This window comes from Bombus affinis, chromosome 2, assembly GCF_024516045.1.
Source record: "Bombus affinis isolate iyBomAffi1 chromosome 2, iyBomAffi1.2, whole genome shotgun sequence".
Taxonomy (NCBI): domain Eukaryota; kingdom Metazoa; phylum Arthropoda; class Insecta; order Hymenoptera; family Apidae; genus Bombus; species Bombus affinis.
The window spans coordinates 889,832-917,132 of NC_066345.1; the positions used below are offsets into that span (position 1 = coordinate 889,832).

Below are 27,301 nucleotides of genomic sequence, written 5' to 3' on the forward strand. Positions count from 1 at the left end.
ATGGAACGAAACTACGCAAGACTTTCCTGTGGATGCAGGAAAACTCCTATTTCAAGGTAACGTCAGGATTGGTTCAGCAGTGCTATCGCTGCCGGAAAATAAATGTACGGTTTTTCAGTTTTATGGTCGGCGATTGCATTGCACGTTTGCATCGGACGCGACATGCCGTATATGTATACCGATATACCGTTACCATTTGACGATTTACGGGGGACACGTCTCTATCGCAGTGTTTTCTTTTGGTAACCACTCGTTCTGCCATTTCAATTACTGGTCGATATTGCATTTGAATATCACCTGATAACCAAGAGAAAGAAAGCTGACAGACGAAGATACATCTCCTTCTCTTTTCATTTTCTCCTTTCTAACCGCATTTTCCTGCTGTACCAATCTTTTTCGCGGCGTAACTTTTTGGTCTGCCTCTCCTTTAACGTACATTCAACTGACACTTTAATTAAGACCTCACCTGGTGCCTACAACAGGTCAAAATGTCCTCTCGTATATCATCGCAATTCTTTTCATTTTAAGACACTGTAGTTTTGGTCCGGCGAGATTAAAGAGCATCCGGATTACGGGATTTTTGCCAGGGACCGCCATCAAATTGAATTTGGTTAGGAATAACCGCTATAAACGATTAAAATCTGATTTGGTTACTGATAACAATTATCGGTAGAGGAATACGAATAATCGTTATCGATTACAGGAATTTTATCTTGATCTTGTTAGCCGATATCGATGACATGTAATAAAATGATTGAAATTTCTTTTGATTCAACCATTGTAGATAAAGGAAACTTTAATCGTTCATTATTTGTTATCAGGAAAGTTCGTGATAGTTGAGATTTTACTGTTTTTAATCGTTTCATTTTTTGAAAATTTTCTTTAAGATCTAGCGACGACTGCCTTCCGTTTAAATAAAAATTAAATAAAAATTGCGTTGGAAATATTTTTCAATAGAGACAGTAAAACGATTTCAAACGATTGTTCTTATCGATTCGTCGTGTATATTATAGCGTTAAAAATTGTAGAAATTTTATTGCAAGGAAGAAGCAACTTCGAAGTTTCATATACCTTTTTATCAACGAAAGGATATTATCGTTTACTCCTATTTATATTTGCAAACATCCATTTGCCCATCAAAACATTTCGATGAAAGCATTTCGATGATATTCGATATCGAGTACGCAGAAGTGTGGAAGAAGCTAAGATCGTAAAGAGGAAAAACTATGACATAACCATAAATAGGAAAGGAAAATGTCTGAAACCGAGCGTCCTAGGAGAATTGAATCTCTGAGACATCAGCAAGGATTCCGCCGTACCTCGTTTGTCGCACATTCAACTCGGGGCAGAATCGCACCCTCGTTTTCATCACACCCTTGCAGCCAATCTTTACCGGTCCTCCAGCATTACGCCCCAGGCAACGGATTTCCAAGATTCTGTTGAGTGCCTTCAGGCACGAAGGGGATGAGGTTTATCGGTGATCAGCCCCTGGGGTGTGGTAAGACGGAGGCGGAGGGGCGGCAACTAGAGTTTCTCGCCTCGCAAATCGAATCGATCGTATCGGTCGGCGGGAGAAGAGCGATTCGGTTAAGCGGTGCTGGTAGTTAACAGAGAAAGAGAGAGAGAGAGAGAGAACAGGAGATAGGGAGAGGAGCCTCGATGTAATTCATCGATCGGCCATCGAGCTGGCACTCGACGTTACTCCGGACAAGAGATATCGATGGTCCTCGGAACGTTGTCCGTGGACAGCGGCTCCACCACTAGCGGACAGCTTTACAACCATCTCGAATACCATTACAAGGTTCACCAACACCAGCGTTGTCGTGGCCGCGTCCTTCTCGTACGCGCGGCCCTCACAGTCGTTGTTGGCCGACCGCGGATTCGCCAGATGAACGGCATGCCGATTCCGTATTCACGGGCCGGGATAATTCCTTGCCCCTAACAATATCAAGTCACCGTGAATTGCTCCATGAATCTCCGCGGCAGCGTTTATTTGTGTGCCGGCCGCGTAACTCTCGCAGATTTAGTGCGTTCGTCGGACACACCTGACCGAGCTGAACGACCGGATGCCAGGCTCCGCGTGCCCGGAACCGGTTGCTGTCGTCCGGCCACCGCGATTCCGCTTTAAACGCTTCTGCCCCCGGGAGAAAATAGATTACGAGACAACAGCGTTTTCGGTCCACGCCGACCCTTAACATCCACTGCCATGAATCCGACGTCCCGTTAACGCGCCAACGTGTCGATCGGCTACTCCTAGCTATCGACACGATCGGACCTCTGGTTGCTCTTCCTTTATCGTCGCGTTTTACCTGCTCTGGGTGTACAACGCTGCTTCAAAGTACGCGGACACACGTTTATTTATCACTTGACAAACTTGTTTGTTATTGCCATTTACGGATTTGCAAATGGGAAGACACAGAATGATTTTATGTTTCATTTGAGTTCTCGCACGATGTTATGACGTAGTAGGATTGTTATTAGCCTCACAAGTTAGCATACAATAAAGGAATTTACATCTGCCAGTGTTATTATTTAAGTATTCACTGTCTTCGATTCGTTCGGTTGTCAAGATACAGAAGGTTCCTCCAAAGACAGGTAAATTTTAAATCGCGATCAATTTTAGCATTGATAATATTACCAATACCATTGACAAGATTTTAGATAAACCATTTATGTTTCATACAACATGCATTTGTTGATCATACGAGAAAGAAATAATTTTGACCATTAATTTTTCATTGATTCGTATATTTCAGTAATACAAATTTTCCAAAATGTTGTACATGTTCAGGAGCGGCAGTGTACTTGCTCTTTTCGACAAATTTTCAAAAAATATTGTTACTAACACATAACGACCATTGACACCACCGAGAACAGTATCGATCGATCGTGGCAATCACGTACGGTTTGCAAATATCGACGAAAGCAATGACAGATATTAGTTGAATTAAAGAAAAGAGTAGTAAGCTGAATTGGATCGAAGCTGGTGCTGTTGAGACACCTGGGTTAAGCGTTGAAAGTTTACAGATCTTGGACGTAGAAAATGAAACGAGCGCGGGATCTAATTTTCAAAAAACCTCTGCTAACTATGTTGGCACGAGAACGTAGAAATCCGTATAATAAAAACCACGATATAAATAACGCTGCTTATGTCAGATTCCACGCAACAGATGGCTAAGCTCCTTACTCTAGTTAGATGTGATTAATAGTTTCACGGTGTTGGATATTTTATTTAATCTTGATATTGTATACAACATGGCAGTAATAATAGCGCATTAGAGATTAATTCACGTACTTACTTGCATCGATGTACTTACCTCAGCAACACGCATATCATTCGCTAGACTAATGTCCATAATGTTTAGATTTTATCGCGTAACTAATTACTAATTACCGAGGAGTATTATTACGTAAATAAAATTATGGAATAACAAATCAGAATTTACAAATAACGAAGTCTTCGATCGATGTGATCAACATCTTTAACGACGTGTATACGTAACTTATGTTCAAGGATAAACATCAAGTAAATAAGTATAGTGCCTGATGTGGAATTATAAATGGCTATTTAACCTCGTCGCATGTCAGTGTATTATTAAAATGATACAGTGACGTCGCACCGATATGCAAATCAAATACCAAAATCGATACGCGATATTCGAACCAATGAAAAAGAGAATCTTATATGTCCATGGTAGTTATATGGCACATAATACCATAATAATAAAAACACACTTAAACATGGTCTTGGAAGATCGATGGTTCGCTACGTATGGTTCAATCCATTTGACCAGATCACTCATAGGACATAAATCATTCAGACATTTATCTCCGGAGATATTTACAGTCAATAAATTACGAAACACGTATCGATGGTACTGAATATCTTCAAGTGCAAATAACATAAGCGTGCAGAAATATACGTACAAATGTGAACCTTAGTATACAAGATATTAACTTTAAACGTTATTAAAGTACTCGCGAGAAGCATTTCGTTAATATCTGTTTCAAAATTGAAAATCGATCGTAAAGAGATACACGACAATTACAGGTTGGCTGGACACTTTTGGCAGCTGTAAATCTTCTACTAATGAAACTGGCACGAACATACCGTAATAATTATGCCACGTGTCGATGCATGTACTCGGTGTAGCGAGGAATCAATATACCAAGGTCGTAAATTACAGTGTCAAGTGACGATATTAGAGAGTCGCGTAGAAGCCTTTTGAATCTTGGGCTGCAAAAGCCCCTCGTAGAAACTCGATAGTCTTCGTTCAAAGAAGCTTCTACTGGGATAAACTTGGTCGAAGTTTAAACAATGGCCATTAACCTCGATTTAATTGATTTAGTCTGGTATTGTTGATTAGTTAACAATCAACCGTAGAGCGTAGAATGTTTCTCATTGGCCTGACGCATGAGACAGACACGCACGTGCGTCGATAGTCATACGACGAAAATTGGTGCAATTTACATGAGACGTTCTGCCATATTCCGTGGATGTTGCACGCTCAGGCTATCATTTGGAAGACCGCAAAAGCGAATTGGAACGTTTCTTTTCTCAGAAGACTGTGCGATTCTACACCGATGGAACAACCAAGTTACCGCAAAGGTGGCGAAAAGTCATCGGAAGGAACGCAGCGCAGATTGAAAACAACGCGCGTGAAGGAGAAAACGCATGCTTCAGCGGGGCCGTAAAAACGGAACGAGCTTTCCCTATGATATTTAACGCTATAGTTCGTGCAACTAGTCGAGTTGGTAGAGGTAAACAAAGGATTCGCCTGCTAGGCACGTGATAGATGCGAAGAATTCGAGGTTCGGTTCAAAAGCGAATTTACATTGGCTATTGTTAGAGCTTGCTTTCACTTTATGACAAAGTATCTGAAGATTGTGAATACGCTCCCAATCACGTGCGTTTGTTTAACCTCTAGCGACTCGACTCGTTGCATGGAGTATAGAACTTGCAATCTTTGACATAAAGGCTGAGTCAGAGCACGCGAAGACTACGCCAGGAGCTGATTCAGCACGCTAAAGTAAGAAGAAGGATCGTATAAACACATGCTCGATATGGCCTCTTCTTCGAGTTACAGCTTATTTTGTGACGCTAGACGCTGCTTAGATCAACGATTTCCTGGCAAATGAATAGATCGCGCTGCCCTTATTTCCTCGCCAGCTCTCCGGACCAGAATCCATTCGATTGTTATTTACAGCGGCATTTAAAATCTGTTCTTCATAAAACGTAAAAGTGTCGCAACGTGACGACCAAAGTTTCCGGACAATTAGTAGAAGCTGTGCAAACAAGTTGAACGATCTACGACGCGATAGATTCACGGTTCTGTAGAACCTGCTGAACCTGGTCACTTGGAACAATTTCTCTGAAGGTAGGCAAACAATTATTATAATGCAAAAGACCTGTTAGTCGAAAACAATGCATTCCTTATTTTAATGTGCTGAATTGCTCCTAATTCTCGCATATTCTGATTTATTCTACACGGTAGAATCAACGCATTGAGGACCAAGCGGTGAAATAACGTATAAAAGTTACGTAAATGGAATTGTATCAAATGTAAGTAACGTCAGTCAAAAATTAAAGGCAAAGGAAGAAGTTCTATAATTTGAAGAAACGAATAGTTCGTTGCTATAAGATACGTCATCGCTATGAAGTATTTCGATTTCTTCAAACTTCATAAAATAGTAGAATTTATGTCGAAGGAAGAATGCCGGTGAAAAGAATACTAAGTAAGTCCTTGCGCTTCCTTTTCATAATCATAATATCAATTTAATAAAAATCAGCAACGTGAATTGTCTGAAAAGAAATTGCAAACGAAATGTTGCGTTAACGTAAGCAACATAAACAACGAATAGATATAAAGAAAAGACAAATGAATAAATATATTGAAGTTTCTGTCTCGCTAAAAGTAAGCATTGCTGTTATCAAAAACAGTCGCACGTTTTCTCTAATTGCGGAAACAAGAAGTTTAGTACCAGTCATTTTTAATGATTTCGTACTCCTTGCGTTAAGTAATTAAATACCAAATATTGAAAATAATTATGATATTTATTATACTTATAGTTTTTTTTCCATCACCAAGGATATTTTTCAAAGACTGAAATAATTTATGGTCTAAAATAAACATGCCAGCTGTAATGCCACTTTATGGTCAGCTTTTGTGTAATATATATTGCTTATAATTGATTGGTTACTAACCAAACTTACTATCTCTCACAATCCGTTAATCTCGAAGGCAAATTACGAAAGTAGAGGCATTAATTCTCCAATTCTGATAGTTTCTAAACGTGGGTAATACCTTTGGGAATGCAAACGGAACAGCATGACCATTTCCATTACGAAAGCTCTATGTAAAATATGACTAAATTATCTGCAATAAATATTACACTTGTTAATCATTCTAAACGGTGTGTGCATCGTGTTACGGAAAAAACGTGTAAATAATATTCTATGGAATATTATTTAAATGGTAGTATCCTTAATTATCTGATCTGATTTCAACGATATATATAAATATATTTCATCTGAACGCTTTCGAGATATTAATAACACTTTGCAACAATTATCTTTTCAATGTTGCATATGTATTATTATATTTGCACATTGAATTGTAACATATAAAAAAAAGAAGCATGCAAAACATGCATCGTATTTATATATTAATACAAATAATTGAATACAAAAATTTACAAATTACACAGTGTTATGTATATAGCATAGTACAATTATATAAGAACATTTGTTCGTGTCTTGAGCACATATACATTGAAATACTTACCAAGCACGCGAGAATATATTATTAATTTAAAGAATAAGATACGATCGTCCTTGGTTCTTCACCTTTTGACATTTCAGTTGTAAAAATATCTGTCGCGATATTCGATTTATCTTAGAGCATAAGGGATAAAAGATAGGTAAATACAAAGAAAATAAAGTGGAACAATCGATCACTATGCTACTATCACTTCGTTCTATTCCGTTATCGTTTCTTTTTTATTTTTTTGTAAAAATGTTTCAGTACTATATTTAAATGCTATATTATTAAAATCGATGTATAACAACAATAGTATATATTAGGTTGTCCGGAAAGTCTTTTTCGTTTTATAAGGAAATAATAGACGCACAATGTTCCTTGTTTTATATTAGTTTATTGAATTATGCACGTGCATAGTAATAGAAATATAACGAAATGGGTCATACCTAATTTAATAAAATAATATAAAACAGAAATTGTCGTTCATCTATTATCATCTTATGAAACGAAAGAAACTTTCCGGACGACCGGAATAATATAAAGGAAATGTTACTTATATAACGATAATAAAATCTCGTAAAATAATACGAATAATAATACGAAAAAGAAAAGTGCAGAAGCTACGTTGCAGAAGGAACTTTGAATCTCTTAGTACGTGAATTGAATCTTTGATTCTCGTATTTCAGTAACCTATGCATATCAAGAGAACTTAATAAGCATACGCAGTTGGGTTCACGGCGTGGCGGTGCACTTTAGTACAGCACAAAAACGAAAACATTGCAAGACCCTAAAGGGAATACCGCATGTGCTACGACTAATTGACTATGGTTCGCCATCGTGACTTATTACCAGATGCCAACATGCTCTTTCTTTATGTGTGCTGCGCTAGCTGCAAGTGTATACACTACTGTACATTGGTCACGAACTGCTTTCTGCATATGTAAACGTAATGGTAAACCCTCCAGCAGCTAATGTTAGCATCAATCTTCATTCGTATGTACTATATGTAAGATCATATTATGTACTACGTACTAAAAGAAATCTGAAAAGACATTTGTAAATGCACAAGACAGAAATAATTAATCTAACACTAAACAATTCATTTTTAACGTATAAGCTATTATTATATATTATGAAGAAAAAGTAAATATTGAAATTACAATGTAGTTGTGATTAATTAATTAATTAATTAATTGATCATTTTGTTCGTTCCACGTAAAAATTCGTGAAATCCAAAAGAATATAATATAAGTAGAATAAACCAGTCTGCTTTCTAAGCATACAGAGGAAACAAAAAGTTTTAATGAAAAAAGTTTGCGAGGGGATAGAGCAATTGACCTCTTATCGATCATATTTTTAATCAATAACTAAATGCATAAAAAATATGTGGTTATCTGCCCTCGATTTTTCTATCAATCGCTTAATAAGCTTTTTTCCTTTTTCTAATTATAAACATTGCATTAGTAGTTTATGAAATACTGATTACATTGCTGTATGCATTTACATTTAAAGCAATGATCACAAATTCAGAATAAAGTTCAAAATTGGCGTAAAATTAGAATAAAATTATAAATAATATTCTTAATTATTACACGTGAATCTTCTTCTTATAAATAGTTAAATAGAGGAGAAGGAAATAGAGGAAAACTTCACTAGCAAATTTTTATGATTAAAGGCAATGCACATTCTTCTATAATTTTTATTTTGTTTCTAATAAATCCCTTTTTTCTCTTTTTTTATATTCACCAAAACCAATTTAAGCATATCATATTATATATATTTTTGAAGAAATATATTCTTTGCTCATACTGTTTGCGTTGAACTTCATTATGGGAGGAGGGATGTCCTACGTAACCAGGACAAGAAATGGAAGAAAATGTTATAGAGCAAAATTATAATCAAAAGTAATAAAAAACATAATGTCAAAATAATAGGATCTCAAACTAAAATAGATCTGACAGTACGATGGAATTTTTCCACGGCAAGACAACATTTGTCAAAAAATAAATAAATAAATAAAATACTAGATATCGGTAATTTGTAATAACAAACTAATCATCATAGATCAGATACGATTATCCTTTCTAAGGGATTTTCTTTCTGAGAGAAACTCTAAACTGAACCACAGCCATGACATGACACAAACCGTGTTAGCGGTGGTCGCTAACACTTAGAAAAGATTCGGATCTCGTCGTGCACCGACGCACAAATTTACAAATTAATTATATCATTAACAATACGAACGACGCGATCACTCTTCTCCCGAGCCTGTGTCCTGTGCGTTGCTGAAAAGGAGCGCAACGCGATCGCACAAAGACGAAAGAGACACGCGTTGCTGTATTGCTTTATTCCTAAAAGTGACACTTGCGGCCAATATGCGTTTATCTTCACGATTGTGATAAGTCTATACGAAACAATCTTCCTTCCAGCAGCGCTCTCTACTTACCCAACTGTTGTCACTTCAAACCATTTTGTTCGAAACCATCGCTGACCACTGCACGCCCAACCTAGTTTAAGGATATAAAAGGAGCGCAGCAAAGGGCATTTATTCATTGCAAACTGATACAAGTGCATCGTACAAGCATCGACAAGCTGTTGCAGAATTCAAGAATAACTATACGAATGTTCACCGAACTGACATACGCCTTGATTTTACTCTACCTTCCATGATCATTCCAAACCGAGAGAAATTCACGAAAGCCAACAAATCCAGTCGGACAATGTTCCAATCTACTTGCGACGTATTTCAGCCCATCACTAGCAATAACACAGCATAGAGCGGTACGTCATAGTTGCTGGTATTGTAAGTTAACAAGCATCCTTCGAGGGGCGGTTGAGCGGCAGGAAGGTCGAAGGTTTCGTTGGTTAGTCAGTTGGTTGGTCATTCGGTTGGTCGGCCGAGCTGAATCTACGAGTACTATACATACATATAAATGTGTACTATATACAAATAGCGAACAGTTTCGAAACGTACCAGCAACCGCGTGCCGCGCTCATCCTTCCTTCCTGTATGGCTTTCCATCTGTCTTCCCAGTTTGGTTATCCCTTTTGATTCCTCTGGCTCTAGTGATTGCGCTTTGTCTTGCGCGTGAATAACCCGTTAACCACCATTCGTTGCGACAAATCCGACATAGATTTCGAATTTCGAATGGAAATGCACGGCCTGACCTTATTCGCTGATGTATTAGGTTGTCTGCAAAGTGCCTTTCTTTCGCAAACGTGTTTTTTACAACAATGCGGCTTCATACAAACGTGAAACCGAGTCTGTGAAAATGTCGCGGTGTTTATCTCAACAGAAGAAAATGGATCGTACGTAATTCGACGAAATAATATAAAACAAAAAACGTCTATTAAAACGAAAGAAACTTTTCGGACAACCCAATAAAATTTATTGGAGCTTCCCTCTAATCTATCGCATCTTGACATTCGAAATTGAGAATGACTGAAATTCTCAGGAGTTGAGGGATTATTTCGTTCCCTGAAATTTCACAAATTTTGCAACTTTAAAGGGATTGAAATTTTCAGGATTCGAAGATATTACTGCACAATAAACACGACGAAACAATCTTGTCTTTTTCTAAATATAATATTAGATAACATGTCGTACCCTGAAGATTCTAATCGCCTCTCGTTCGAAGTGGAAGAGTGCGATATAAATTACAGAAAGCAAAGATTTATGCGAAGAAATTACGTTTGATAATACCGCGCGCTATTAAACCGACGCGTATTGAACCAATTTTGCTTCTTTTCTGCGATAACATCTTCATAACAATTCCGTAACATGCCAAATCCTGAAAATTGTAGCCGTCTTTGATCTAAAGTGGTAAGATACGTTATAAACTACAGAGGAGAAAATTTAAACGCGCTATGCAATTAATGCGAAGAAATTATGCAGAGATTCCATTGCGTCGGATATCCGACTAAGAATGTATCCGAGCGGCATTTCAGATTCAGCTGAAACAAGCTGCACGTTGAAATTCTTTTCCAATTCTATTGGCTTGCCCAGTATGCAATGCATCAGTCCGCCTCTCTCTAACATCCGTATCGTTGGTCCGTGCGATAACGATAGATTTTATTGCAGCTCGTAATACGTTCTCATTACAGAACGTGCTTCGAAGGTTGAATGGCGCATCTTCAGCGTGTGTCGGCCTCTTAGGTAGGTCACTACTCTCTTAACGAGTCGCTGTTTCCCATGCAAAGCGGAATGAAAAGAAGATAAATTCGATCGATAAGAATGCCCCTCTTTGAGAGGGAAAAGGATTTAATAAAGCAAAGAGATTTAGACATGATGTGAAAACTGGTCTTCCTCGTATAATTACTTTCTCGAGCATTTCCATTGGATATTTAACAACACACCGCCACGTACGTCAATCCTTTTCTCGATTTCTCGATTATCAGATAAAACTTTCAATTAAATGATACGTTCGTGGGTGATAAGGATCTATATAACCTAAATCGATCATCGAATTTAACCGCATTACTCCTGTGATTTATTTTAAACGTGTTGCATTATGTGTCGTGTTATACCATCCAGCTTTTGTGCAGTGTCGTACGCAGATTCAATGGATTTTATTTCGACAATTAGAGATGTACGAGGTAGTGAAATATGATGGAAAAATTAATTTTATATAGAAACGAATAATTATTCGTTCTTTTGTACGAAACTTCTTTTTAGTGTCCCAGTTAACATTTTTAATTTGTTTAGAAAAAATATTCGGCGAATTGCTTTAACACGTAGGTATTTTCCTACCGACCAGCTTTTCAAACGTTCTCGTTTACGAGCAAACAAACTGTCGAATAAATAAAATTGTTTAATGATTAATTAATTAATTAATTTTCTCGAGATGATTATGTACGACATAAACAAATTATTTGAGTGGCTTTCATCTTACTAATTACGAACTAATAATTTCATGGTGTAAAGTAATATGCAACGTGATTTCTAATATTTGTGTGAAAATCAAATTAATTGTCTTTTTATTCTCGCGTCTCGATTAATCCTGTGTAGGATTATTTTAATTTAAAATCAGATTGGTTTTTAACAAGCGAATTCCTAAAGCAAAGTTTAGCAAGCCAAATCAGCTAGCAATTAGCAATTAACAACTCAGTTTAATTTAAATAACAAGTAGTTGAAATATTTTCTAGACATTGGATCGCTTAATTTATTTTTAACAAGTCAATTTCCAAACCAAAGTTTAGCAAACTAAGTCAATTGTTTAATTAACCCATTAAAGGCCAACGTTGCTTTAATGAAGTTTAATGCAACGTTTCATTTGCAATCTTTCTCGGTCGATTTACATTATCGAATTTTCTGTTATGTTATGTTCTATTCACGAGCACAGACAACCAACCATTTTTCTACTGATACACAATCACGTTCTCGTATCTGGAAAACACTTGCTTCCTTTCACCAGCTACTTTCTCTTTTGTATTAGGTTGTCCCAAAAGTTCCTTTCGTTTTATAAGGAAGTAGTAGATGCACAACATATTTTGTTTTATATTATTTTATTGAATTACGTTTGATCCATTTTATTCTATTATTACAAAATGAATCATACATAAATCTATAAAATAATATAAAATAAAAAATGTTGCATCTATTATTAATTAATTATTCATTATTAATTTAATTATATTAAAATGTGCATCTATTATTTCACTTAAACTTTTGGGACAACCTAGTATTTTAATTTACTTTATTATCATTTATTTATTATTAGTAGCTTCTATATATTAATAGTTAAAAACGTTAAAATAAAGTGGTGGAATTAAAAAATATTTTTATATCTACTTTATAAATATTCCTAATTGTTTAGTATAATTAAGTTTAACTTAACGAAGGATTTAACTTTGTCGTTTCTCAATAATATACTGCCCAATCCAAATGTACAAATGGATCATTCATGTTATCTATTCATATTGCCATGATCATTGATATTATCATATATGATCACTATATCATATTTAGTTTCGTTTGCACGATCTTTTTTCTCCAAAATGTATCGACCCTTCCCAGTCTCCCCATTTTCTGCATCGTGAAATTTCACGTCTGTGTCTGGAATGATTTATCGCGAACTTTCTAATAATTTTTAATTCGCATTCAAGGCCACGCATAATCTAACAGGTACGTAATAGCTGGAATACGCGCCGTTGACTGTATTTTCCAAATTTCCTAACGCGAATTATATATAGGGGCAAATCGATCGATTCTAGTCGGCGGTCTATTCGAAATCGGTGCTCGTTACGTAATCGAAATTACCTCGACGGAGGAGCAAACTGAATTAGATTATGCGTAGAGAATACGTGTCCACAGTCGACTGAATTCCACCCTTCGATCAGGCGTCCGGTTGCCTACAGTCGGTGTAACCACATCAGTATACAGTAGCTGATTAAGCTGCTTCGAAACGTTTACAATGTCCACGAGCTGCCACTCGGCGCGCGTTTCAATCGAATGAGCCGAGCGACCGGATCGACCGGTTGCATCGCCCGCACCGTCACTCCGTGACGAGCCGTGTAAACACCTACGCCCGAATATGTACTCACAACGGCGACATGTGTTTCAACTAATTCGGCTCTTTTTGTCCAGCTTTTTAATCAGTTTTTCGACGAAAATTAATCATTGCTTGTTGTTCATTAGCTCAGCTACTAGACTTTGAATCCTACTTTTAACGTGTCGTAAATATGCATTTTTGAAATTTATTTTTTGCATAACAATCGAATTACAGTATTTATTTTAAGATTGTAATTTGTACATATCACTTTATTAGTTGCAAGGAGAATCTGAGTTAATTAACCCTTCGTCTGTGTACCGAGTCGTTTTCGATCGGATAAAGTGATTTTTCATTTCTTTCATTACAGCTTTATCTAAATTTTTCTTTGCTTGAAAGAATCAAGGTAACACGTTGCAAGAAAAACTATCGAACAAAATCCTATTGTAGAAACTAGAAGCTTGGAAGTATGCAAGAATGTTAGGAGATAATCTTGCAACGCTAAGACCTGAAAAACCTGCATGGACATAATGGATCCAGTATGCAGACGAGTAGTAAATTTTATGGCCATAAGAATACTTTTATTCTACTGCGAATTCAATAATTTTATACTTCGTCCTGCAGCTTTATGAAGATTATAAAGAATTATAATTAATCTTTATGGAGATAAAAGCGTCAAGCTCTTAACTGAAGAGAGCAGATAGAGGACACTTAAACATCTCCGGCACTTGTGCACTGCATAAAAAAGCTTCCGAGGATTACAAAGTTACATATTGTTCGAAGGGCCACATATAATGGGAAGAAAAATTTGTTTTCCCGGAATTAAAGATTCTATTGATGAAAACATCAACCTGTGAAATTTGTTGGAAAACATTAGAGATGATCTCTTGCAGGTCCAATTATGTTTACATCGAATCTTCTATTAATATCGTTATTGCTAATAATATTGTTAATCCTACGATTATCAATAGTAATTTTCTTTATGTCGACAAATTTTTCACCAATGACTTTCCTGAGGTACGCTAAATTTTAGGCTGACAAGTTCTAAGCTTTTGGTTCGTATGAGATACACAGTGACTTCAAACTGTGTACGATGCGTTACTCGAAGGAAGAAAGATTTATCGACCTTTATATTTCAACGTCGAGATTTCACGAAACCTGATCAGTATCTGCCCAAACAAAACTGTCTTATTTCACTGGATCTCTTCCTGTGTGAAACGCTCAAAGACGATATTTATGCGAGCCGTTCACATGTCAAAATTAATTAATTCTACTAATAGGAATTTCTGAAATTTTAGCACCGAAGCGCTTGATCGACGTTCATCTTACACGATTTTATCGATGTTCTCGCATACGCTGCCGATTGGCCGCAAGCACATGGCAGAAGACATATTCGTGCATTTATAGGAAACTTGTAGCAAATTCGTCTTTATTTAATACTTTACATCGTAAGGTAGATATTTTATTCAGGACCAGGTGCGGTAATCTGAAAGAGGCAAGTAAGTTGCGTGGAAAGGGAGAAGACTCGTTGAGGCATTGGAAGGAGGAATGTGAAGCGATAGACAGAATGAATTTGAGCGGAAGAGGATGAATTTCAATGAAATCCTGCATGGAGATGGAAATATGGGAGTAATAAGCTGGTTGCAGGGAATGGAAAGTAAGGAGGAGGAGGACAGGAAAAAGGAGAAGAAATCGGGAACCGAAGTACAAGTGCGATAATAGAACGAATGGCGGAACGAATGAACGGATGAATGAACTGTAATGGGGAGAATGTGCGTAGAAAGATAGTCTTTAGAGATAAAGAGGAACGATAACCAAAGAACTGATATGGTTTATGTTAGCGTAATTACCCGTAAGCTTATTCTTAATTTTGTCTCTACTTGTTTATCAGGTTTGTAAGTATGAAACCGGAATTTGCCTATAGATGGCCCTAGTTGATAATGTAATTATCACTAAACTGCGTCATTGATGCCAAAAGTCGTTGTTGACATCTTACAAACATTTTCGACTTAGAACAATACAAGTTTCATACAACAGCATAGTTTGTAATAGCGTTGAACATGTCGAATTTTGTGCCTGGAAACTACGATTTGCGGACAGCATTGATTTTCTGTTACTATTTGAAGAAAACTGCCGCAGAATCGCATCGAATGCTTGACGAAGCTTACGGTGAGCATGCTCTTGGTAAATCACAGTGCTTTGAGTGGTTTAAAAAATTCAGAAGTGGCAATTTTGACGTGAGGAACGAAGAACGTGGAACGTGAAACGTGATCTATTATGAGCTGTTAAAACCTGGCGAAACCGTTAATACTGAGCGCTATCGACAACAAATGATCGATCTGAATCAAGCTTTGCATGAAAAACGATCAGAATTTCAAAAAAGGCAACACAAAGTAATTTTGCTTCATGGTAATGCACCATCACATACAGCAAAACCGGTCAAAGAAACGATCGAAGCGTTCAGTTGGGAAATACTTTCGCACGCGGCTTACTCACCAGACTTGGCTCCGTCCGATTACTATTTATTTGCATCGATGGGACACGCACTTTCTGACCAGCACTTCACTTCTTACGAAAATGTACGAAAATGGCTCGATGATTGGTTTGCCTCAAAAGAGCGACAGTTCTTTTGACGTGGCATCCACCAATTACCAGACAGGTGGGAAAAATGTATAGCTAGCGATGGGCAATACTTCGAATAAAATATTTTTAATCATTTTCATACAATAAAAGTGTATTTTCTATACAAAAATTCCGGTTTCATATTTACATACCTGGTACGGTTTACTGTAAAACCAAGTCCAATTTCTTGGCCAATAGGCTGAAATAAATAAATACACGGACATATTATAAGATACATATGATGCGAATACAATTACAGATTTACCATAAAATAAGTAAGAAATACAAGTAGCGGAAAGTATTGAATTTCAATTAAATATCGTATCCTTATACTTATGGTCGGTAGCATGAAACGAACATTTGACGAATATCTTGGTAATATTTAAACAAATACTTAGTCGCATCACGATAACTCGTAAACGCAGTTTGATTCTGCAATTGATCTCTTGCAAGACGATAGTCCCGCTCATTAAGTATGAACAAATGTCAACTCCTTTCGGTTTGTTCATGGCAGAAACAAAGGTCTGGCCGAAAAGTCGAGAGATATAGGAGAGAATGCGTTCAAAAAGGATTTCATCCAGCTGTCTCGGACGATTCGTGTCCAGCGGATAATTAAATTCAGCTAAAATAATAGCCGGTGAGGGTGTTGTAGAGAGAGGAAATTCGCAGCGCGTCGACTAGCCGGCAAGGCCAGCATCGGATGAGAAAAATACGGAATGCTGGAGAAGATAAACGGCAGAGTGAGGTACAGAAAGAATCAGCGGAAAGAGATAAAGGGTCGAAAGGCCTTGTTTTGTGCACGCAGCGGAGAATGAGAGGGGCGGACAAAGATGACCCGGTGCAGCGCGACGCAAGAACAATGCGATCCGTGGCAATGGATTAAATACCTGAGCATCGTACCAATGGTATTTACGAGATCTCCGTGTTGGAATTACTTCTGTGATAGACACAAAGCGGCTTTCACGTAGTCTATAGCTGAACGCGTATTGTCATTTCTACGCGTGCGTAGAAAACTGACGAGAATTAATTTTCTATAAATTTAATTCGTTGAACGTCGTAATTGTACTTTGTGTACGGACGTGTCTATGACTGTTAATCCTTTGATGTCGATACGAACGATGCGTACTGAATAACTTTCCCACATACTTGTTAATTCAATAACAACAAGCAATAAAAGTTAGGACTGTACTAGAAACACGTGAGAATGAATAGAGTACGTATTGAATACGCGTAAGTTTCCTCGTAATGGAGTTGAAAAATGTCCATAGTGCTCGAAGGTTGAACAATGCCTGCAGTGTTCGAAGGTTGAATAACGTCTCTACCGTTTGAAGGTTCAATAATGTTTGCAGTAGAAAGTTGAACAATGTTCGTGTCGTACGAGACTTGAAGAATATAGTTAGTGTTCGAAGGTTGAATAATGTCTATAATGTTGAAAGGTTGAACAATGTTTGTAATGTTCGGAGGCTGAACAATGTCTATAATATTGGAACGTTGAACAATGTCTTTGATATGGGAAGGTTAAACAATATTGATATTAAACAATATCTTTAATGTTGGAAGGTTGGACAATGTCTTTAATATGGGAAGGTTAAACAATGTCTATAATGTTGGAAGCTTGAACAATGTCTATAATGTTGGAAGGTTGAACAATGTTTATAATGTTGGAAGGTTGAACAGTATCTGTAGTGTTCGGAGGTTGAACAATGTTGACATTGTTGGAAGGTTGAACAATGTCTTTAATGTTCGGAGGTTGAACAATGTCTTTGTTATGGGAAGGTTAAACAACGTCCAACAATATTGGAAGGTTAAACAATGTCTATAATGTTGGAAGGTTGAACAGTGTCTGTAGTGTTCAGAGGTTGAACAATGTTGACATTGTTGGAAGGTTGATCAATGTTTGTAGTGTTCGTAACGATGTCTGTAACGATCGAAGGTTAAACTATAATAATACGAATTTAATGTTTTCTGAACAAACACATGACGAATATGACTGTGGCAATACATTTTTAAAAGGTCTATTTATTTAAACAGTATTTATTTATTTAAAATATTTATGAATCTTCGCTAAATTCGTTTGTGCAAACTACGCATTTGGACTGAAAATATAATAAAACAGAATTTTGATTGGTTGCAAATTGATGAAAATAATTGCTCTCGAAATTTGCTTATACAAGTGTATAAATCAGTTTTAGATGTTCTGAATATAAAATGCTTATCAGCTTGTTCTTGAGTGGTACCAACAGCTGTTTGCGAACACCTCAAAAACTAAAAGAGTCTCAGCGGTAACGTGTACAAGAAAAAGTTGTTCAAAATGTTACTTTCTACGACATATCTGAAAATCATCAAAATCGAGAATACCATTTCTTTGTATGAAATCAGTAAATAATGAGATTATAATCAGTAAAAATCAGTATGAATGGAAAACTCGAAGAGCCAATAAAATTCGATCGTAATGCGACTTCTCGTAATGCGAATTGTCGGAGAGTCGCGAAATGTAAGTCAACGGATAAATGCGGTAGGAGAGGGAATGCGACGCGAGGACAAATGTCCCAGCCACGATACTTATGGACGATAAGGCGAGATTAATAAATAATCATTAAGCGACAATAAATAGCCGAGATGTCCGAGGGACCAACCGCGTACGGGGCTCTGTAATTATTAATGGAGAGAAGTCACGCTGTACGTTGAAGACCGCACGTGGGGAACATCAGGAGTCGGTTGAGGTATTCGTGATCACCGTGGACATCGAGCTTTGAGCTGACCGAGAATTTATGATTTTACTCTCAGTTTAACTTGCAGCTGCATCGCGGCTTATTCACAGTTTGTTCTGCTTTATATCTGTACACAGGATGTATCATAACATGTAGCATCCACTTCAGCAGTGGACAGGAGGAACAAAAACAATGAAGAAAATTCATATAAACACGTAATGTTCTATTTGATAATAAATTTTATAATAAACATTCTATCAACAGTACATATTGATCCTTTTAGTTGATAAGCTAAAAGTATTGACAATATGCAGAGTGTATTATAACATGCGAGAACTATTTCAAGAATGAATAGAAGCAACTTTGCTTTGGCAAGGAAGAAAATTCATACGAACATGTATTCTATCCTATCTGACCATTTTTAGAGAAGTAGTCGAATATCTGTTGCTTCGTCCATACTCAAAGCGTAGCTAGAAGCAACACATCCGTTAAAAAATTGAGCAAATTAAAGCCAGAAGAAGATGCACCGGTTAACAAGTCGTGAAAACGGTTTCCTAATACACAAGTCCATAATGAAAATCAAACGTATCTGAACCCATGGTATACGGTTGTGGGGAACAGAGCACATTTCAAAGATGGAAACAGCACAATCGATAATTCTTTGTACTACAATCGAATAAACTTTATTCGCGTGATAAATAATTCCTTAATCTGATTATTCGTTTACAGTTAAAAAATGTCCAACTTCGTCTCTCATCTTACAGTAATCATTGAAAGAATCAATTTTGTCCACGTAATAAACAGTTCATTAATATGGTTATTCATTGTGTCAGTGAATTAATAAATATGTCTTCTTCGAAAGTAGAAGATGATTCGCAGAAAACAAATCAACAAAATTTATGAAAACCATTAGTCGATAATATAAGCCAGTAAGGAAAGGACATAATATGCACGGAAGGTAAAACCGCCAGTACATTGCCAACAATAAATGAATAAAAATGACGTCAGATGTCTACCAAAAATAATTCACAGAAGACAAAGCAACAAAAAGTATCGAAATCATTAGCAGAGAATGCAAGCTAGTAATGAAAGGATGTAGAGAGGGCAAAATTCAAGTCAGTGTATACCCTATCTACAGGTTGAATCTGCTTCACATTACGTCTATGCATAGACGTAGCGTTCAAACATTTCCTACGTGCAACCAGTCTGAACCTCCTACGTTGATGAGGTCAATAACCTCGTGCAGCAGGTCAGTCGGAAATCCTGTCTGTGGTTTCCTTTCGATCCTCGATCTGGTTATTTACATTTAAGTTAGAGAAGCCTGGCGTTCTGCCTGACGTTTAAGGAAAATGTCTCTGGGTCAATGGTACCTCGAGAAATTCGCTACGTGTGGTGAACGTGAAATAATGGAATCTCTTTCTGCAAAGTCGGTACATTTGGAAAATGCGATTGCATCTATTTCTTAAATAACCTGCCATTAGTTCGAAAGCTATTTCAGTATGTTGAACTTTGTCCAGTTCCTTCAATAGGTGTAGGTTTATTTATATCAGCGAATTTACGTTCACGCTGTTGCGGATGTATTTCTGCGAACATGTTCGCTTTGTTTTTGTTCATTTTTTAGTTTTTGTTACGGATATCGTACCATATTCTAGCAATAGTCATTCTTTAGCCGCAAGGCAAGAGAAGCATAAAATAAAAAATATTTGTCTTTATAAATACGAATCAGTAAATACTTTAAAAAGTACTTTAAAACAATATCTTTCCATGAAATACCTACGCTGCAAGGTGTATCGAAACTGATCTACTACATCGGTATATCGAAATCTGTGCAAAAACAAAACAGTATTCGTTTGTTCATGATTTTTCTACATTTAGCCAACCAAAAATTTCATTCCACTGCTCTTGAAAAAAAAGTATCATGAAATAAAAAGTTAAATAAAATTTCATATCAGCGTACCATGATCTTTTTCATTGATATTTGAGTTGGATATAATCGCCCACGATTTGCCCGCCCAAAATTTCTGTGTATCGTACCCTTTAAGGAAAATTATCATGAATTAAAAAAGAAAAAGAAAGCGACATCAGCAACCCATGAACTTTTTCATTCATTCGAGACAACGAATATCTGATAATTCAACCGACGCATTAAAAGAGTCACACAAACGCGAATAGTTCAGTATTTGATAATATCAAAACCTCGGTTCCATGCGTTGTTATCGATACAATTGCGATTGTCCTAACGCCTTTACAATAGTTTGACTGTGGCAATTCAGTTTGTGCTTAAGCACGGTTCGTATTAAGGTCGGGACCGCGTAATTTCTGCGACTGATGACTGCTGGAAGTAACAGGCGGCAGTTCGTAGGTATAGGCATTCTGTAGCATAAGAGACTAGCCATTGTGAGGCCAAGAACTTGGCATAATTCTGTTGGGGTAGGCCCGTTAATGGACGTTCGAAACGTGAACAAGTGTCGAGGCTCAACGTGACGGAAAGCTCACTTGACCGAAGTCCGCAACCGCGACGTCCTCGTAGTGCTTTTCCCCTCGTTCAAGTGCTTGCATGCTATGTGGGTTAATTGCAAACTCGAGTTTCTGTTGCATGAAATCGTATAGTGTCGCGATATCGGTCGGCAATTCACACGCGGAAGGTCCAACTGCAAATGTTTGACCATTGAATCTTGGAAACATAACCGAATTGAATAGTAGTAGATCCATACGTGTCTGTTCGTCGATCTAATCTACTTCGCTCTAGCTGTGGCTAGTCGCACAAGACACATACGACATGTAGATGGTAATTAATTATACTTGTTTTTCTGAACATTTGTACACTTGCCCTTATTTTCATAAAGAAACGATTTAGATAAAATTAGGTTGCGAGTATTTTAGTGGTTTGAACTTTTGTAGGTCAGTACCTTGATCTATCTATGAAGCTACACACAGGTGGATTTAACTGCAAATGTTTGACTGTTAAATCTTGGAAACATATCCCAACAGTGGCTATACATGCGAAACAATCTAACGTAATTCGCTTTCTGATTAGTCATACAAGGCATAGTAGTTCATTTTACTCGCTGTACAAAATTTATAAACTTGTCTTCATCTTCGTAAGAATATGTTTTTGATAAAATTAGTAAAATTAGTATTTTAGTGAGTTCCAGTTTTATAGATCGGTATTGTTCTAAATGTATTAATATGCGCCTAAATGCGAATTGTCTAAATACAAGTGTTTGGTCATTGAATCTTAAAAACATAACTAAATTGAATGGTGTCTACGCACGTCTGGTCGTCAGCCTAATCTACTTCGCTTTAGCTGTGGTTAGTCGTACGAAATGTAGTAATAAATTGTACGTATGGTAGAAACTTTGCAGACTTTCCTTTATCTTCATGAAGGAACGTTTTAGGTAGTATTAGATTACGAGTATTTTAGTGTAAACTTGTATCTTTTTTTGGATATTATCCATAAAAGTATGGAAAATGTTACAGTGGTACATTACACCTTTCTTTACAAGTATTATTTAAAATAAATAATTATTTTTTAATAAATTCAAACATCAAGCAGCAGTGAACTCAATCTGCAAACATCAAACACAGTTCAAACATGTGTACGTTATGAAAAAAAATTAAATTTTATTCAGCTTATGGGGATGAAGGATAAAGGAACGTGTAACTATTTATTTAATATGTAACTAGAGAGGAAAATTACCACAAATGAATTAAATAAACGCCAAACTCAATCAACTCAACCTTGAAACATTGAACTCAATTAAAACATGTATACGTTATGAAAAGAAATTAAATTTTATTCTACTTATATGACAATGCGAAACATGGAATGAAAAATGAAGGAAAGTGTAAATATTTATATTTAATTTATAACTAGAAAGATAAAATATCGCAGATGAATTAAATTAATTCAAACATCAAACTCAATCAACTCAATTTTCAAACATGTGTACGGTATAAAAAGAAACGAAATTTTATTCAACTTATATGACGATGCAAAACATAGAATGGAAAATGGAAAAAAATGTAAATATTTATATTTAATTTATACCAGGCGGATAAAATATCACATTGCAAATCGATAATTTTTGAAACATACACTTCGCAGTAAATTTTAATTAGCGTCGTTAATCTCTATTCGAAAAATAGACTGCTTTAACTTGATGAGAAAAGATCAGTCTGCGTGGACTCGTTTCAAAACACAAAACTTCGACTTCCTTATCTCCAAATTGAATTTCCCCAATGACGACTTTGTACTCAAAAGCGAAACAACAAAGTGAGAATGATCTTTTATTTCGAAAATTTTGCAAACTCAAATGACTACGAAATTTAGTAAAATCTCTGCAGTTCGAAGTTTTATGATGACAAAGACAAAGGTTTACAAAATCAACGTTTTACAATGAGATTGGAGATTGAAGCTTTCCCTTTACAAACACCTTTTAGAACTCGTCTTCCGTTGCACTTTGAATAAAAAGTATGCCGTGGACATTAGAGTAATCAAAAATACACAACGAGATAGGACGACTGGACTTGTACCTTTGGCGCGTGTGTTTACTGGGTGTGTGTTTCGCATGCATATTCAATGTGTTTAGCGTGTGTTGTTGGCACACACGCTCGATAAAACATCTTGAAAAATTTATAAACTAATCAAACCGTAGATAGGAAACGGAATAATAGAAAACATCTAAAAGTTAATTTCTAAATTGAACGTAATAAAAAAGTATATTTTCTATTTTTTAAAAAATCAATAACGCACTACGTATCTCAAAATTTTTTTAATTCGATCATTTTGTAGTGGGCAGACTGTAGATTTTTCTCTATTTATGGAAAATTTGAAGATACAAAAATGCTTGCAATGCACATAGTATGCAGAAATATCTGAAATCATCAAAGTACCCTTAACAACATTTTACAAATAAAACATTTGTCTACCTAAATTGCATTTTGTAAATTATATTTACAAAATTTTCATAACAGATTTTATTTATTACGCAGACTGACGTAAGAGATATGATACGAAATTTTTACTTCATAAACTTGTAATTATAAAATATAAGAATTCAGTGTCGTAACAGTATTTTCCTCGACTGTGTATCCTGTTCCTGCGTTTAATTGCCTTTGCTCTAACACAGAGAATCGTAATTTGAGGCGATTCAAAGTTTTTACGAACGATAAAATCAGTTCACTCTTGGTCGACGAATGGCAAATGGACGGAAAGTTTAAAAGGGGTAGATAAGAAATTTCTTGTACAGTTTAACCTTTAAACTACAGCCAGCGACCGGAACGATTCCCTTCGGTCGAAGTTCGTAACCGCAGTAAAAAATATTAAAGGAAGTTGTAGATTGCCGATAAAAGAACATTTTTACCATGTCCTTAGCGTAAAGTCTTACTCTACGTTTCTACTTTCTAGATAAAAATATGTAGCTTTGATCTAACATTATCCACCAAGGGATGAAATTGTCGGTTCCATCAGATTCGATTTACTATAATATTTTCATAAAAAATAAATGCACCTCATGACGTCTGAAAAATATCATAAATATAGTTTTCCATACTGTACTATTTTACAAATATTATAATATCATAAAACGATACAGACAATATTAATCGACAAATAATATCGATAAAAGTGGTCCAACTAAAATTAGAATTTCACTGTACGATGAACTGAAAGTTAAGCGTATAAAATTCTATAGCTATGTATTTATTTTTTAACTATCTGCTTGCTGCTCTATCCACGTTAAAGTTTACTTAAAATGCTTATCTCCGATTAAACGAGCATTTTATTCGCTCGATAATGTTAAGTTCGAGCTTGGCAATTATAAATGTAAAAGCAAGACGTAATTATTAAATTATTACACGTTCATTTGATTTTTATTACACGTTATTTATATTTTTATAAAGGCAAATAAAAAATAACTAACATAAGTAGAGGTTTGTTTTACTAAATATTAATAGTAAGCGCTAAACTTTATGTATTTTACATATCTCTGCATGTTATGCTCATTCTACGTAATTTTCCCCTTCTAAGCTTTCCCTAAATACATAATGATTCGTCTAGTTCTCTAAATAAATAACTAAAATTTGCTAATATCAGTAGATTCAAATTCCTTTTTCTTTTTTATCTGACAGACGTAACAGATCGTGTGAAAAAGTTAATTTTCCGGAAAAGGAATTTTTCTCTAGCTGTGAAATAATGTTACACCGGTTGAAAGCTTCCTGTCTACAATATATGCGAACGATCGAACGAACTATTAAAAATTTGGAGGCTTAAATTTCCTTAATATGGCCGATTTTATGAAATTTAAACATCCTACCATAATCCCGGCTTTAAATATCCCATATTCTATATAATTCCTCTGGCGCTGTAATTTTTGATGGCAGAGGAATTCAAGCTGGTTCACCGAGGACCATCGATTATCGACATAGTCGAGCAGTTGGTGAAAATTTTACGCTGAACAATGCAACTCCGAGGAAACTTCACTCCTCTCGGATGATCCACCTTTGTCCTTAATCGGCGGAAAATCGAATTGGAACACCGTGGGGCCATCGCAAAATAAATCCACCTTTGTACAAGCTGGCTCACATAACAGCAAACAGTTCAATATCTGAAGATACGACCACGAGAGTAATTATAATCCTTCTGATTATTATAATTACGTGCTTACATTGTAAAGGAACGTGCAGACGATCCACGTTATCGTCCATCCTATCGTCGTTATTCAGAGTTCTCAAAACTGTATCGACAATATACAGGCTGAGTCAGGACACGTGGAAAGTGCAGTAGCAGTTGATTCAGCACATTAAAATAAAAAGAGAAGTTCGTATAAATACGTAACATATACCTCACTTATACTTGCAATTGGTAGTATCAGACAAAGCATATCAGAATGAAAATTTAGATTTAGCACGTGTATTCATTGCATTCATTGATAATAAGAAGCATAACCAAAGTTCATTTCTCTTCTCAATAATATGTGCAATTAATAAGAATATTTTTACCTGTTTCAGGTAAGCAAACCAATTCTACTGCCATTGGAAGATGTCTCCAATTTTCATCGCTCAAAGTGTATGTACGTATATTTTACATTTTATCTTGTATGAAAAGTAGGGTCTGCTCGTTATACGCGAACCATAAAAATTACAATATCAAATAATTTATTATATATACAAACGAATGAGCCACATTTTTCAGTGGAACTCAATGCTCGTTTGTTCAAATTGTTCGATCAAAATATTTACCGTTGCTTTTTATAACTTCGTGCCATCTATCAGACAAGCGACGAATTCCATCGTGGCGAAATGCTACGTCTTCAGACAAGATCCAATCGTCAAGTCATTTTTGTATCCGATCCACTAATTGGAAATATGTATCGGATAAGGCGTGTTGCATCGATCGGAATTAATGTTGTAATCCGAAGGAGTAACGTGTAGTGAATAAGTTGGCTGCTGCAGAACGTCCCAGCCAAGCCTCATTATGGTGTCTTTTATCGCAGAAGCAGTGTGTGGTCTCATCTTGTCATGCAGCAATTTCACGGAACGTCCTCCTTTGTCAGCGTCCTGACGATTGCATCCTGTCTAAAGGCACGACATTTTTCCGTAATGGAAATCATCTCGTGCCTGACAGGTGGCTTAAAGTTAAGCTGAGTTCACATTAATCCAATCGCTGGATCAGGTGACTACATTTCGATTGTTTGACTGGAAATCATTCAATGTCTACATTATTCCAGTCTTTTTTGAACTGTTGAATTGTGATAGACTGCTGTGGCAATGGATTTACGGGAAAAAACGGGTAAAACACCTGCGCGCTTCAGCCACCGCTGGATATCGTGCCATCTAAACTATTTCACTAACACTGGGATATTGGTTCTCAATAGTGGGATTAAAAGTCGGATTTTCTCTTTTTATTAATACTTTGTGAGATTTATACAGTTTACACGTGCAACTAGCACGCGTTGCTAATTAGTAATTGTACATCGTTATGAAAATTGTTCGATATCTCAGCCGCTGGAGTACGTGACACATCGAGAAAGAGAATTTTAAGGAAACAGAAATTGCATAACGCAATTTACGCGTATGAACTTGATCACTGGTTGGCTGGCGCAGAATTTGTTGCTGTTGAATAAAACTGCTACTTAATAGCTAGCTAATCCTTGTTTACTGCAACTGAATTATAGGCCTAAACTAAGTTTAGCATTAAGAAAGGCTGAATTGAAAAAGTAGTTTTTCGATCGTCGTTTGGATTACTTGCTGCGATGATGCCACTGTACCGCGATAAAATTATGTTCGTATTATTTCAGTTACCATCCAGTGTTGCATTGGATCAGTGGGCTGCGATGCTACTGATCAAATGCAATCCCAGCTCTATAGAAAGCAAAGACTGTGATCAAAATACTTTGCTCAAGCAACTTGCGATATTTTTTCCTTTTAAAGAAGCTTTGACTTTTTTCACCGAAAGATTTCGAGTATTCACTCGTGCGCCTAATATTTGATGACCATTCTATGTACGAAATTCCGCTGGTGAAATGGCTGCGATTCTATGTGTAGCATGCAAATGCCCTCCAAGTCCCTGAAGTCAACGCGAGTAGAGTTGTTATTTCCGCAACGAGGAACGTTAACCAGCGTTTCCGCGTTCTATGTGCGTACCACCCGCGGTCGTGGACTTGTTTCGGCTTCACCCCAACTAACCTCTATCCATTAGATTACGTCAAGCCAGGAT

General features: G+C 36.4%; 1 protein-coding gene and 3 long non-coding RNA genes across 11 annotated transcripts in view; 2 read left to right on the plus strand and 2 right to left on the minus strand.

Moving 5' to 3' along the window:
- LOC126923852 (CCR4-NOT transcription complex subunit 6-like) overlaps positions 1-27,301 on the plus strand; it is a 407,221-nt gene that overhangs the window by 307,344 nt on the left and 72,576 nt on the right. For 2 of the 6 annotated variants that reach the window (XM_050737754.1, XM_050737764.1), the window contains one exon: positions 25,594-25,655. The exons of 2 other annotated variants lie outside the window; for them this stretch is intronic. In XM_050737754.1, the coding sequence (XP_050593711.1) occupies positions 25,625-25,655 (31 nt within the window). In that variant the 5' untranslated portion in view covers positions 25,594-25,624. Of the gene's footprint in view, positions 1-23,315; positions 25,656-27,301 lie in introns of those variants that run through there. 2 more of the 6 variants (XM_050737804.1, XM_050737755.1) reach the window with 2 other exon arrangements.
- The window catches only part of LOC126924062 (uncharacterized), a 128,883-nt gene that overhangs the window by 61,513 nt on the left and 40,069 nt on the right, over positions 1-27,301 (minus strand). The window lies entirely within an intron of this gene.
- The window catches only part of LOC126924048 (uncharacterized), a 54,964-nt gene that overhangs the window by 20,128 nt on the left and 7,535 nt on the right, over positions 1-27,301 (minus strand). The gene's annotated exons all lie outside the window — the stretch shown is intronic.
- On the plus strand, positions 609-7,927 carry LOC126924043 (uncharacterized). Its single transcript, XR_007713388.1, has 2 exons — positions 609-5,378; positions 5,496-7,927. It is a non-coding gene; the product is annotated as an uncharacterized LOC126924043 (long non-coding RNA).